Here is a 15324-nt window from a genome sequence, read left to right on the forward strand (position 1 = left end):
TGTTTTACACAATACTCTCTAAACTGGTGAGATGTGTATTCGCCGCCGTTGTCGCTACGAAGGCACTTGAGAGGTTTCCCAGTTTCCCTCTCCACCATGGCATGGAACTCCTGGAATGTCTGAAACACCTGGTCTTTGGATTTCAACAAATACACCCACACCCTTCGTGAAGCATCATCAATATAAGTAACAAAATATTTATTTCTTCCAAGTGACTCGACTTCCATGGGACCACACACATCTGAATAAACAAGATCTAACAAGTTTCCTTTCTTTGTAGATGGAACAGAAAAACTAACTCTTCTTTGTTTTCCGAATAAACAATGCTCACAAGAGTTTAACGACGTACCTTTGGCAAAGGGAATATGAGACTTCTTTGCCAAAACTTGTAGGCCTTTCTCGCTCATGTGGCCTAGCCTCTTATGCCACAAGTCTAGAGATGAGTCTTCCACAGCATTCAACTCACCTTTCAAAACCTTGGCATTTGACCGGTACAACGTACAACAAAGTCGTGCTCTTGCTACCGCCATTAAGCCTTTAGTAAGCTTCAATTTTCCTTCGCCAATATGGTGATAATATCCTTGTCGATCAAGGGTACCGATGGATATCAGATTGAGACGTATATCAGGAATATGTCTCACATCTTTCAACATCAATTGGCAGCCGAGATTAGTTCTTAAGCAGATATCACCAATTCCAAGAATTTTGGAATAGCTTTCATTCCCCATCTTCACTATGCCAAAGTCACCTTCTTTGTATGTACTGAAGAACTCCCGTTTGGACGTAGCATGGAAGGAAGCTCCATTATCAAAGATCCATTCAATGTCTCTGTCAGAGTTGCCTATATGCAGACATTCACCAACAGACAATATTTCTGGTACATCACCACATATGACAGCGGTGGTATTGCCAGTATCATCTTTCTTCTGATTATTTCCTTCCCTTTGCTCTCTCTTCCAAACTCGACAATTTTTCTTCATATGGCCTTCTTTGCCACAATGGTGGCATGCACCCCTGAACCTTGACTTGGATCGGCTAGGACTCCTGCCATGACCTCTAGGCCCTCTACTCTTGCTTCTTCCGCGGTTCTCTGTGACAAATACTTGGCTGCTATCTGTGCCAGAAGTCTTTCTCCTTGTTTCTTCATTGAGCATGCTATTTTTAACATTATCAAGGGTAAGAACACCATTAGAAGCAGAGTTACTTATACTCACCACAAAGGTCTCCCAACTGTCTGGCAAGGATCCAAGTAACAAGAGCGCTTGTAGCTCGTCCTCGATCGTCATTTTCATAGTAGCCAACTGGTTGATGATATTCTGGAAATTGTTCAAGTGTTCTGCTACACTTAAACCATCCTTGTACTTCACATTGATGAGCTCTTTGATCAAGAAGGCTTTCTTAGCTGGAGTCTTCTTCTCGAACAAGGACTCAAGCTTTGTCCAAAACTCGCGAGCATTGGTTTCATTAGACACATGGTGAAAAACACTATCGTCCACCCATTGTCTAATTGTGCCAATAGCCTTGCGATTCATCTTCTTCCACTCGGCATCGGACATGCTCTCTGGCTTAGCGGCATCTCCTTCAATTGGCTCATGCATATCCTTGCAATAGAGAATGTCCTCCATCCTTGGCTTCCATGTTACCCAATTGGAGTTGGTGAGTTTGATCATAGTGCCACTTCCTTCCATCTCGCAGTACGAGCCAACCGGGCTCTGATACCACTTGTTAGGAATGTCGGTACTACAAGATAGAGAATGCACAAGGTAAAGTAGAAAATGGACGCCAAGAATTTATGTGGTTCGGCAATTTATGCCTACGTCCACCAAACAAGGATCAATCTTCACTATATGAAAAAGATGAATACAACAAGAGTAGTCTTACCAAGCCAAAGACAAGGCTTGATGGATACAAGAAAGTATAACACACACTTTCTATCACTCTAAACTTCACTCACACAATGTGTAGTGGAACACTCTCACTCTCACTCTTGGAGTGGAACTCTAGCTTTGGACTTGATCCTTTGCTACTCACTCTTGGTTCTCAATTGGTTACATCACACCCATATTTATAGGTGAGGGCTTGGCATTCTACTAGTTTCTAGTTCCTTCTTCAAACCTCTAGTATAGAAAAATCTAGACTAGCCACATACTTGTAGCTTCTAGATCTTTCCATTTGCAACCAAGGAAGCTAGTACTCTCTAGCTTTTTCCATCAACTTAATAACATGCTAGAATTGTCTAGCAAGCTCCAGCCTCATCTCTTGCTTACTAGAATAATCTAGAACATTGATCATGGGCTGGACCATATACCAACAATCTCCCCCTCCAGTCCATGAGGGAGGAATTCCGATCATGACTCCAAGTTACCTGGAGTCCATCCCAGCAGCCTTAATGCAGAATTCCAACTTTGATTTTGTGACCACCTTTGTCAACATGTCTGAAGAATTATTATCGGTATGAATCTTCTTCAGCTGTAGCATCTTGTTCTCGATAGCATCTCTAATCCAGTGATAACGAATATCAATGTGCTTAGTGCGTGAATGGTATGCAGTGTTCTTGCTCAAATCCAGAGCACTCTGACTATCACAATAAACGCCATAATCACTTTGCTTAAAACCCAACTCTTGGAGAAACCGCTTCAGCCACAACAACTCCTTGCATGCTTCTGTAGCGGCTATGTATTCAGCCTCGGTTGTAGACAAAGCAACACACTTTTGCAACTTGGATTGCCAAGACACGGCTCCCCCTGCAAAAGTAAACAAGTACCCAGACGTAGATTTTCTGCCATCCAGGTCACCTCCCATGTCAGCATCTGTAAATCCTTCCAAGATTGGTTTGGAACCGCCAAAGCACAAGCACATCTTAGAAGTCCCCTTCAAATATCTGAGAATCCACTTAACAGCTTCCCAATGGTCTTTCCCTGGATTAGAGAGAAACCTGCTCACCACACCTACTGCATGAGCAATATCTGGCCGTGTGCACACCATTGCATACATGATACTTCCTACTGCTGAAGAGTAGGGAACAACTGCCATTTTCTCCTTTTCTTCATATGTTTTTGGACACGACTCTTTGCTCAACTTGATATGATTGGCTAAAGGTGAGCTTACCGATTTGGCTGCTTTCATGTTGAACCTTTCAAGCACCCGTTCAACATATTTTTCTTGTGACAGCCACAACTTCTTGGATTTTCTGTCACGAATTATCTCCATGCCCAAAATCTGCTTGGCTGGCCCTAAGTCCTTCATGTCAAAGGACTTAGATAACTCTTCTTTGAGCTTTTTAATCATAAAAGCATCTTGACCGACAATCAACATGTCATCAACATAAAGCAACAAAATGATGAATTTACCTCCAGAAAATTGTTTGATATAGACACAAGAGTCAGCATGAGTTCTCTTGTACCCATTACTCACCATGAATGAGTTGAACTTCTTATTCCACTGTCTCGGAGCCTGCTTAAGACCATATAAGCTTTTCTTGAGCTTACACACCAAAGTTTCTTTACCCTTGACTTCAAAGCCTTTGGGTTGCTCCATATATATCTCCTCTTCTAAGTTACCGTGGAGAAATGCAGTTTTAACGTCTAACTGCTCGAGCTCAAGATCCATGCTTGCTGCCATACCAAGGATAACTCGAATGGAAGTCATCTTCACCACCGGTGAGAAAATCTCATCAAAGTCAACTCCTTTCTTTTGACCAAAACCTTTGACAACCAAACGAGCCTTGTACCTTGTCATGTTGTCGTCATTTTTCAATTTGAACACCCACTTGTTTTTCAATGCTTTTCTGCCCTTTGGAAGCTCCACCAGCTCATAGGTATTATTCTTTAATAAGGAATCCATCTCTGACTCCATTGCCTTCATCCATTTATCACTGTCGTTATGAGCTCTGGCCTCCTCATAAGTTTCGGGCTCTCCATAATTAGTCAACATGATATACTCTGATGAAGAATACTTGGTAGACGGTCTTCGACTTCTGCTGGATCTTCTGACCTGATCTTCATTCTCTTGCGGGGCTAGAGGCTCCCCCTGATTGGATTCTCCTTGAATCTGCTCTTCTTGACTAGGCTCCCCCTGATCAGCAATCTCATGGTCTGGCACATCTTGATCAGGCTCCTCTTGATCAGCATTATCTGATTCTGCAGGCACTTCATTGGCAGTTGCTTCAGGGATGTCATCGTGACTTTCTTCATCTGAAGCTAATGGATCAACTCCTCTGACTGCGCCATCTGGTTGTGCCTCTTTATCCGAATCCCCAATTGTTTGATCTTCATAAAAGACCACGTCTCTACTTCGGATAAACTTCTTCTGGTATGGGTCCCATAATCTGTAACCAAAATCTTCACCGCCATAACCAAGAAAGATGCACGGTGTAGCTTTGTAGTCTAACTTCGATCTCTGCTCTTTGGGCACATGCACAAAAGCTTTGCAACCAAACACCTTCAGATGAGAGTAAGACACATCATTACCAGTCCATACTCTCTCTGGAACATCAAGACCTAATGGTACTGATGGAGATCGGTTGATCAAATAGCAGGCTGTCCTTACAGCTTCACCCCAGAACTGCTTAGATAACTTTGCAGTCCTCAACATACACCTGACTTTCTCCATGATGGTTCGGTTCATTCTTTCAGCAACACCGTTATGTTGTGGAGTTCCAGGAACTGTCTTCTTATGACGTATGCCATGTTTTACACAATACTCTCTAAACTGGTGAGATGTGTATTCGCCGCCGTTGTCGCTACGAAGGCACTTGAGAGGTTTCCCAGTTTCCCTCTCCACCATGGCATGGAACTCCTGGAATGTCTGAAACACCTGGTCTTTGGATTTCAACAAATACACCCACACCCTTCGTGAAGCATCATCAATATAAGTAACAAAATATTTATTTCTTCCAAGTGACTCGACTTCCATGGGACCACACACATCTGAATAAACAAGATCTAACAAGTTTCCTTTCTTTGTAGATGGAACAGAAAAACTAACTCTTCTTTGTTTTCCGAATAAACAATGCTCACAAGAGTTTAACGACGTACCTTTGGCAAAGGGAATATGAGACTTCTTTGCCAAAACTTGTAGGCCTTTCTCGCTCATGTGGCCTAGCCTCTTATGCCACAAGTCTAGAGATGAGTCTTCCACAGCATTCAACTCACCTTTCAAAACCTTGGCATTTGACCGGTACAACGTACAACAAAGTCGTGCTCTTGCTACCGCCATTAAGCCTTTAGTAAGCTTCAATTTTCCTTCGCCAATATGGTGATAATATCCTTGTCGATCAAGGGTACCGATGGATATCAGATTGAGACGTATATCAGGAATATGTCTCACATCTTTCAACATCAATTGGCAGCCGAGATTAGTTCTTAAGCAGATATCACCAATTCCAAGAATTTTGGAATAGCTTTCATTCCCCATCTTCACTATGCCAAAGTCACCTTCTTTGTATGTACTGAAGAACTCCCGTTTGGACGTAGCATGGAAGGAAGCTCCATTATCAAAGATCCATTCAATGTCTCTGTCAGAGTTGCCTATATGCAGACATTCACCAACAGACAATATTTCTGGTACATCACCACATATGACAGCGGTGGTATTGCCAGTATCATCTTTCTTCTGATTATTTCCTTCCCTTTGCTCTCTCTTCCAAACTCGACAATTTTTCTTCATATGGCCTTCTTTGCCACAATGGTGGCATGCACCCCTGAACCTTGACTTGGATCGGCTAGGACTCCTGCCATGACCTCTAGGCCCTCTACTCTTGCTTCTTCCGCGGTTCTCTGTGACAAATACTTGGCTGCTATCTGTGCCAGAAGTCTTTCTCCTTGTTTCTTCATTGAGCATGCTATTTTTAACATTATCAAGGGTAAGAACACCATTAGAAGCAGAGTTACTTATACTCACCACAAAGGTCTCCCAACTGTCTGGCAAGGATCCAAGTAACAAGAGCGCTTGTAGCTCGTCCTCGATCGTCATTTTCATAGTAGCCAACTGGTTGATGATATTCTGGAAATTGTTCAAGTGTTCTGCTACACTTAAACCATCCTTGTACTTCACATTGATGAGCTCTTTGATCAAGAAGGCTTTCTTAACTGGAGTCTTCTTCTCGAACAAGGACTCAAGCTTTGTCCAAAACTCGCGAGCATTGGTTTCATTAGACACATGGTGAAAAACACTATCGTCCACCCATTGTCTAATTGTGCCAATAGCCTTGCGATTCATCTTCTTCCACTCGGCATCGGACATGCTCTCTGGCTTAGCGGCATCTCCTTCAATTGGCTCATGCATATCCTTGCAATAGAGAATGTCCTCCATCCTTGGCTTCCATGTTACCCAATTGGAGTTGGTGAGTTTGATCATAGTGCCACTTCCTTCCATCTCGCAGTACGAGCCAACCGGGCTCTGATACCACTTGTTAGGAATGTCGGTACTACAAGATAGAGAATGCACAAGGTAAAGTAGAAAATGGACGCCAAGAATTTATGTGGTTCGGCAATTTATGCCTACGTCCACCAAACAAGGATCAATCTTCACTATATGAAAAAGATGAATACAACAAGAGTAGTCTTACCAAGCCAAAGACAAGGCTTGATGGATACAAGAAAGTATAACACACACTTTCTATCACTCTAAACTTCACTCACACAATGTGTAGTGGAACACTCTCACTCTCACTCTTGGAGTGGAACTCTAGCTTTGGACTTGATCCTTTGCTACTCACTCTTGGTTCTCAATTGGTTACATCACACCCATATTTATAGGTGAGGGCTTGGCATTCTACTAGTTTCTAGTTCCTTCTTCAAACCTCTAGTATAGAAAAATCTAGACTAGCCACATACTTGTAGCTTCTAGATCTTTCCATTTTCTACTTTACCTTGTGCATTCTCTATCTTGTAGTACCGACATTCCTAACAGTTTGCACATCGTGCTTGCCTTGTATTTGTTGATTATCCGATTTACCTCTTCCGGATTTTTGGGCCAAGTCTGGAGCTCCGGAGGCCGATCAGTCAGTTTTGGTCCGTAGATGATCATGCACACATCTACTTCGCAAAGAGTTGAAAACTCATAAGCCTTCTTCATTATTCCCTTCCTTCTCTTTTGAAATGTTGTTTTCCGAGACCTCTCGTTTGCAATTAGTTCCATGTTTAGCCTTCCGCGGCCCATATTCATCTGCTGTAAGAATAAAAAAACAAATAACTGTGTTTAATCTATGGGAGAATATGGGATCGGTTCAAAGAGCTGTATATGATCATAAACAGTAATTTTTGTTTTGGTTGTTTTACTTTTGTGCTGTGCAATAAGAATAACTAGATTCTTCACCTTCAAAACTAAACCCTAAAAGAGAAGAACAAATGATTTCAAGTGTATAAACATATATATATGACATGTGCTAAACGAAACCGAAAAAATAATAAATAAATAAACAAATTAAAGGTAAATACAGCATCTAGGAGACACTTCAAATGATTTTACCAGTACTGCCATGAATATCAAAAGCTTTTGAGGGGATTTAACTTAAATATGCAACCATAAAGCCATGGGCAATGAAACTAGCTAGGGAAACTGCTATGAATGCGTACAATTACGTAAAGAGAAGAGCATAGATAATTAGAAAAGTAATTCAACAACGTACCTTCTCCAAGAAAATGTTCCGTTTAGAAAATGGCTGGTTTCTTAAAACCCTCTTTTTGAGTTGGCTTGACCTAATAATAATATAGCACAGGAATTCGCTTCCCGTTTACTCAAGAATCTAATTATTAATTATAAACTCAATCATAATTTCTGATTGTTTTGGTCAAGGTAAATAAAATATAAATATTACAAGGCATAAACAGATCTTGATCCCATCAAATCAATTAGCTCTTATTCAAATTTCATTTGTCTTCCTTAATTCTTTCGTGTTTCAATTCTAATTTTACGTATTGTTAAAAATAAAAATAAAATCTAATTTTACGTACAATGATTATTTAGCCAGCACCATTAGACTTCTGTCTTTGAGTCCGTGGAGATTTTCTTACGTGTTTATTGGATGCGTGTTTTATTTATAATAATTTTATTTTTTTGAGGCAATTTATAATAATACTTAAAAAAGCTTCAATAAACATATTTTTGTTGTAGACCTATTTGATTGAACGATGTTAAAGAGAGAGAGGGGGCCGACCACAATTAGAGAGAATAGAGATTGATTTAATTGTGAGGTGTGTTTGATTCACCCCATTGTGCCTTTATTTATAGTAGTAGGAAGGGTAAAACCTTTCCCTTTAGGATTACAACATTTAATAGGTAATCTAGTCCTAATAGGAATATAAGATACTTTCCCAGATTCCCTAGGATTACACAATCACATTCCTATTCTAAATATGACTGTATCAGATTTTTAGCAGATAAGGTAGAATCATTGATGAAGTCATCGGCACAACGGGTGATCGTGAGTCTCAAATTTAAGTGAAGTATGCATTTGTAGTAAAACTCATAAAACATCGCTATGGTAAAACCCAAGGCATGGGGAAAATCCATAGATTAAGGAGAAAAGTGAGATCATCTTAGGATGGTAGTAAACCCAACGGAGTATGATCATCTCAGGATGGGTGCCTCATTAAAACCTCATTAGTAGCAAAAACCCAGTGGGAAAAAATGCTCCTAATCATAGGAAAAAGAGTACATTAAGATCATGTGAGTATGCTTTTAGATACTCCCCCTGAGTTAGACGTAACTTCTAAATAAGAGAACTACAAGCGATTCAACTCAGATAATTTACGCATATCGATTCCTTGGACGAGCTTTTGAAATGTAGACTTGGGCAATGACTTGGTAAAGAGATCGGCCAGGTTATCCTGGGAACGGATTTGCTTGACTTTGATGTTCTAATGCTACTGCTTCTGGTGTGAGTAAAAGAACTTCGATGCTATGTGCTTGGTGTTGTCTCCCTTGATGTATCCCTTCTTCAGCTGCTCGATACATGCTGCATTGTCTTCAAAGATTGTCGTAGGAAGGTCAACGACTGATGTAAGACCACTAGTGCTTCGAATATGTTCCATAACTTCTCTCAGCCAAGAGCACTCACGTGATGCTTCATGTAGGGCGAGAATCTCAACATGGTTAGATGAAGTCGCAACTAGCGTTTGCTTGGTAGACCTCCAAGATATAACGGTGTCTCCAACGGTAAAGACATAACCCGTTTGAGAACATGCTCTATGTGGGTCAGACAGATATCCAGCATCTGCGTAACCAATAAGGCTAGAATCAATCCGAAGGCCATAGGGGGCGGCAACACTTGGAGATTCATGGGTATAGAATAAGCCCAAATCCGTAGTACCCTTAAGGTAACGGAAAATGTCTTTAACACCATTCCAGTGCTTGCGTGCGGGCGCATTGCTGTATCTAGCCAATAAATTCACAGCAAAGGAGATGTCGGGTCTAGTGCACTGAGCCAAGTACAATAAAGCCCTAATTGCACTTAGGTAAGGAACTTCGGGTTCCAAAATCTCTTCCTCATCCTCCTTTGGACGGAAGGGATCTCGTTTAGCATCTAGAGTTTGAACGACCATGGATGTACTTGAAGGCTTCGCTTTATCATCATTAAAACGTCACAACACCTTTTGGGTGTAGTTCGATTGATGTACTAGGATTCCATCCGAACAATGCTCAATCTCCAAGTTGAGACAGTATTAAGTTTTCCCAAAATCCTTAATCTTAAATTCTGATTTCAAGGGTGTAGCAATTTCCTCAAGCTCTGCGGGAGTCCCAATGAGGTTCATGTCATTGACATAAATTGCAACAATTGCAAATCCAAAATGTGACTTCTTTATGAACACGCATGGGCATAGTTCGTTGTTCACATAACCCTGACTTGTCAAATATTCACTCAGACGATTATACCACATCCACCTAGATTGTTTTAATCTGTAGAGTGACCTCCTCAACCTAATTGAGAGAATGTTCCATGGTTTAGAACTATTTGAACCAGTGAATGGAAGTCCTTCTGGAACTTTCATATAAATTTCCATATCTAGATCCCCATAAAGATACGCGGTTACCACGTCCATAAGCTGCATATTCAGTTTTTTTCAGAAATTACCAAACTGATTAGGTAACAGAACGTTATAACGTCCATTACAGGGGAATACGTCTCATCGTAATCAATCCCTGGGCGTTGAGAGAAGCCTTGCGCTACGAGGCATGCTTTGTATTGCACTATTTCATTCTTTTCATTAGATTTCCTCACGAAAACCCACTAGTGGTGGTGTAGGAACGATAGGTCCAAATACCTTACGTTTCACGAGCGAATCAACTTCGACCTAGATTGCTTGTTTCCAATTTGACCAATCGGTTCTACGTCGACATTTATAGATGGAACGTGGATCAATGTCATCGCTAAGCATAATGTCAGTAACTACTGAGTATAAGAATGCATCGTTGACGATTATCTCATTCCTATTCCAAACCTCATCCAATATTGTGTAGTGGACCGAAATCTCACGATTCTCGGAAGGCCAACATGTTTCATCTGAAACATCACCGTAATCTAGAATAACCTCATGCGTTGGAACAGATGAGTGAACGATGATCAGATTCAAACTAGGGTCACTAGTTGGTGCTATTTTCCTCTTCTGGGGTTGTGAATCCTTTAAACCAAGGGGTCTGCCATGCTTCAGGGTCGGAGCAGATGATTGGCTAGCGGTCAATGTACTTGCCGCTTGGAAGGTGCGACCTCCCCACATTCGGGGATGGTCCGGCCTTCCCAGGCGAGTTGTTGACGTACGCGGGGTACATCTATCCTTGTAGGTGTGTTTGCAGTGGGTATGTGTGATCTTGTCACCTTTGCTAGATCATTAAAAGCATCCGACATGCTTTGAGCAATGCTCTGAAGATCCATAATTCAACACACCTCAGTTTCAGACTGGGTAATGTGGGGATCTAAATGAGACATAGTGGGAGCATACCACGACAATTCGCGGCGTTCTACGAGAACGTTAGCATGCTTATCTCCCCCTAACAACGAGAAGACTGTCTCATCAAAGTGACAATCCGCAAAACTTGCAGTAAAGAGATCTCCTGTCAAGGGTTCTAAGTAGCGAACAATTGATGGTGAATCATAACTGACATAGATTCCCATTTTTTCTTTGAGGACCCATTTTGGTATGTAGCGGCTACGCTATTGGCACAAAAATAGAGCACCCAAACACCCATAAATGCGAGACGTCAGGTTCGTATCCAGTGACCAACTATAACGGTTAATGTGGTTAGGTAGTGGTGGGCCTCAGGCAGACCAACATAGCTACGTGCAATATTGCATAGCCCTAGGCAGATATCGGCAGTTTGGTTCTCATAACCAAAGTCTGAGCTATCAATTGAATGAGCTTTATGAAAGTTTTTGCCAGGCCGTTTTGGGTATAAACATGGGGTACAAGATGTTCCACATTAATCCCTACTGACATGCAATAATCTTCAAAAGTCTATGATGTAAACTCTCCAGCGTTATCCAGTCGAATCGACTTGATCAGATAATCAGGGTGTTAAGCCCTTAACTTAATGATTTGAGCTAGAAGTTTAGCAAACGTGGTGTTGCGTGTGGACAACAAGCAAACATGTGACCAGCTTGTCGATGCATCAATCAACACCATAAAATATTTAAATGGTCCGCAGGTTGGTTGGATTGGTCCACAAATATCCCCTTGAATCCTCTGAAGAAATTTAGGGGGGTCGTGAATAATCTTTGTATATGAGGGTTGAGTATTCAATTTCCCTAAAGAACATGCTTTGCATGGTGGAAGTCCAACATAGGGATGTAACTTATGCCCGTGTGAAGATTTAAAGATACGGCATATCATGTCACATCTAAGATGTCCCAAACGATCATGCCAAAGCAACAAAGTGTCAAGGAACCTAGGCATAGGGCTGGCCACACTATTGGCTTCTATGCCACGAATGGTTGTGATGTACAACCCACTCGGCAAGCGTTCCAACTTCTTGTGAATATGCTTCTGGCCATATTCATACGAAGTGATACAAAGAAATTCAGAATCATGACTTTTAGTGGTTTCAAGATGATATTGATTATCTCGAATATCTTTAAAACTCAGCAATGTTCTTCCGGAACATGGAGAATAGAGTGCCTCCTTAATGGTCAGAATTGTACCATTAGACAACATGATACGTGTCTTTCCGTATCCTTCAATCAGGTTGGATGAGCCTGAGAGAGTTGTTAAAGGAGCTTTCTTGGGTATGAAGTTAGTAAAATAGTGTCGTTCACGCAAGATGGTATGCGCGGTTGCACTATCTGCCAGACAACTAATTTCCCCACTAGATATACCTAGAAATAAATTGATTGAATTGGTCACATGTATAAATATAAGTCCATTGATTCAATTAAGCAATTCAAGAAAATAATATCCATTCAAATAACAATCCATAATTCAAAACAAACCAAAACCAAACAAATTATTCCAAATACATAGAAAACTTGTTCAAAATTAAACCATAAACCTAGCAAAATAGAAGGGGGTAGGGCTGGCCACTCCTAGTGGGTTAGGCCAGTAGGGGTAAACACCCTAAATACATGTCTAATTTATTCATCCATAGGTGCTGACGCCTCCTGAAAATCTGATATCTCCATTGATGTAGTTGCATCTTTCGGATGATCCACATGTGCAAAGTTAGACTCATGACGAGAATGATACTTAGCAATAGCCTTAGGGGAAGCTCGACATACGTGTGACCAATGATCCCTTGATCCACAGTGATAACACATGTCCAGTTCAGTAAAAGCAGCCTGAACGGGAACTTTGCCCTTGTTCTTGAAGTTTGGGACCTTAGGGGCGAGTGATGGATGTTGCTGGGTCACATTTCTTCCCTTACGTGCGGCACTCTATTGACCTTGGGCCCGTGGTTGGGCTTGCCACCCATTGCCAAGGCCACGATGGTTCTTTCGTCGTTTATGGCTGTTAGAATAGGTCGCATGCGCTTCAGGCGCGACGTTCGAGCTAGTGGGTCAAGCTTGATGATTCTTCATCAAAAGCTGGTTCTTCTTTTCAGTGATAAGTAAAATAGAGATCAAATCCGAAAACTTGGTGAATTTCTGTGCCCTATATTGTTACTGTAAGACAATATTGGTGGCATGGAATGTCGAATAGGTCTTCTCTAGGAGATCTGATTCTGTTAGTTCCACTTTGCAGAATTTCAACAGAGAACGAATTTACAAACTTCAGAGTTGTATTCGTTCATGTATTTAAAGTCCTGGAAGCGAAGATGCTGCCAGCCGTGTCTTGCTTTAGGCAAGTATATGTCTTTCTGGTGATCAAAATGGTCGGCCAAAGCAAGCCAGATGATGTGTGGGTCATCCTCAGCGAGATACTTAGTCTGCAGTGCATCGTGAATGTGTCTTCGGATGAAGCCATTGCAGTAGCCTTCTGAGCTTCGTCCACAGGTTTGTCGGTGATAGGTGCTTCGATGGTGGCTCTAATACCCTTTGCAGTGAGATGGAGCTTCACGTCTTGAAGAGATTTTGGATGATGAAGAGATTTTGGAGCTTGAAGTTCGTTATCTAAGTGCGATAGGCACTTTATTGTACTTAGCTCAATGCACTAAACCTGACATTTCCTTCGTTGTTAATCTTTTGGCAAGATTTAGTAATGTACCAACACGCAGACATTGGATTGGTGTTAAAGACATCTTCTGTTACCTTAAGGGTACTACGTATTTAAGCTTGTTCTATCCATATAGATCTTCGAGTGATGCTGCAACCCATGTTTCTCGAGTCGATTCTCACCTTGTTGGTTATACTGACGCATAATACTTATCTGATCTGCACAAGGCACATTCTCAAACAAGTTATGTCTTTACCATTGGAGGCATCACAATCTCTCGTAACAGGCCTCAAGCGGACCAACATGGTAGCGTGCAATAATGCATGGCCCAAGAAACGATCAGGAGCTTGGTACGTATGACTAACGATCGAGCAATCATTTGTAAGCGTTAATGAATGCCTCTGCTAGGCTGTTCTGGGTGTGAACATAGGGTACTTGATGTTTAACTTCAACCTCAACCGACATGCAATAGTCATCAAAATTTTTAGATGTGAATTCACCAACATTATCCAATCGAATAGATTTGATAGGATAATCAAGGTGGTGAGCCCTAAGCTTGATAACCTGATCCAACAGTTTGAAGAATACAGCGTTCCTTGTGGATAACAAGCACATGTGTGACCAACGTGTGGAATCGTCAACCAAAACCATAAAGTATCTAAATGGTCCGTATGGAGGGTGAATCAATTCATAAATGTCCATCTGAATCCGTTGTAGAAAAATTGGAGGATTCGAAGGAATCTTGTCATAAGAAGGCTTAGTACCCATAGAACATGTTTGACATGCAATTACTTGAATCGAACCTAAACTTCAGGTTAATGGATGCTTGTGTGATGATTTGAGGATACGGCGCATTGCTATTCATCCAGGATGTCCCAAATGATCATGCCAAAGTGTAATTTCGTACGTGATCCTAAAGGGAGGGCCAGCCGCATAGTGGCTTTCTATGGGACGTATGGTCGTAGTATTTAGACCACTTAGGATACGCTTCATCTTCTTTAGAATACGCTTATGGCCATATTCGTAGGAAGTTATGCACAGAAATTCAACTTCATTTTCTATGTGGGTTTCAGCGTGGTAATTGTTATCTTTAATGTCTTTAAAGCTCAACAACATTTTTCTGGAACATGGAGAATAAAAAGCCTCATCAATGGTCAAAATTGTACCATTAGACAACATTATACGTGCCTTGCCATATCCTTTGATCAGGTTGGATGGGCCTGAGAGGGTTGTCAGAGGTGCATTCTTAAGTATGAAGTTAGTGAAATAGATGTGTTCACGTAAAACGGTGTGCGTGGTTGCACTATCTGCCAGACAACTAACTTCCCCATTAGTCATACCTAGAATGAAAAAATTAATTTGAATCGGTCACATGCATACAAGTTCTAAAAACAAATATTCATTCAAAATAATTGAAGTATTCAAGGATGGAATTTAATTAAAACTTAATATCCAAAACAAATCACCAACCAATAATTCAAACATAAAGGAAAATTGTTCAAAATTAACCAAAAACAAGGTGGGGTTCGGCCACTACTATGGAATTCAGCCCTAATGTCTTATTTCAACTAAAAAAATAAGTCTATGTCTAAAATTCTAATATTCCATAGGTATGATAGCCTTCTGAAAATCAGAAACCTCTATCTTTAAACTCTCCGATTTGTTCACTTGCTTAAAATTTGATTCAAACTTCTAAAGATGAAGATGATATTCAGTTACAACTTTCTGGGGAGCTCGGAAA

At 41.0% G+C, this 15324-nt stretch overlaps 1 protein-coding gene across 1 annotated transcript; it reads right to left on the reverse strand.

The window, feature by feature from the left end:
- Positions 1-7060: 7060 nt before the first annotated feature.
- Positions 7061-9545, reverse strand: LOC139193472 (secreted RxLR effector protein 161-like). Its single transcript, XM_070816496.1, has 2 exons — positions 9062-9545; positions 7061-7170 (listed from the first exon to the last, which is right to left on the reverse strand). Exons 1-2 carry the CDS (start codon positions 9543-9545, stop codon positions 7061-7063), a joined length of 594 nt encoding a protein of 197 aa, XP_070672597.1.
- Between the last annotated feature and the right edge of the window lie 5779 nt (positions 9546-15324).

The sequence above is a fragment of the Malus domestica genome, chromosome 17 (assembly GCF_042453785.1).
Source record: "Malus domestica chromosome 17, GDT2T_hap1".
Classification (NCBI taxonomy): Eukaryota; Viridiplantae; Streptophyta; class Magnoliopsida; order Rosales; family Rosaceae; genus Malus; species Malus domestica.

Excerpts from the sequence above, each read along its gene's own strand:
- LOC139193472 (XM_070816496.1), bottom strand. The coding sequence starts at position 9,545 with ATGGTCGTTCAAACTCTAGATGCTAAACGAGATCCCTTCCGTCCAAAG. Across the intron at positions 7,171-9,061 it reads CGCCCTACATGAAGCATCAC|CAGATGAATATGGGCCGCGG; the intron begins GTGAGTGCTCTT and ends TTATTCTTACAG.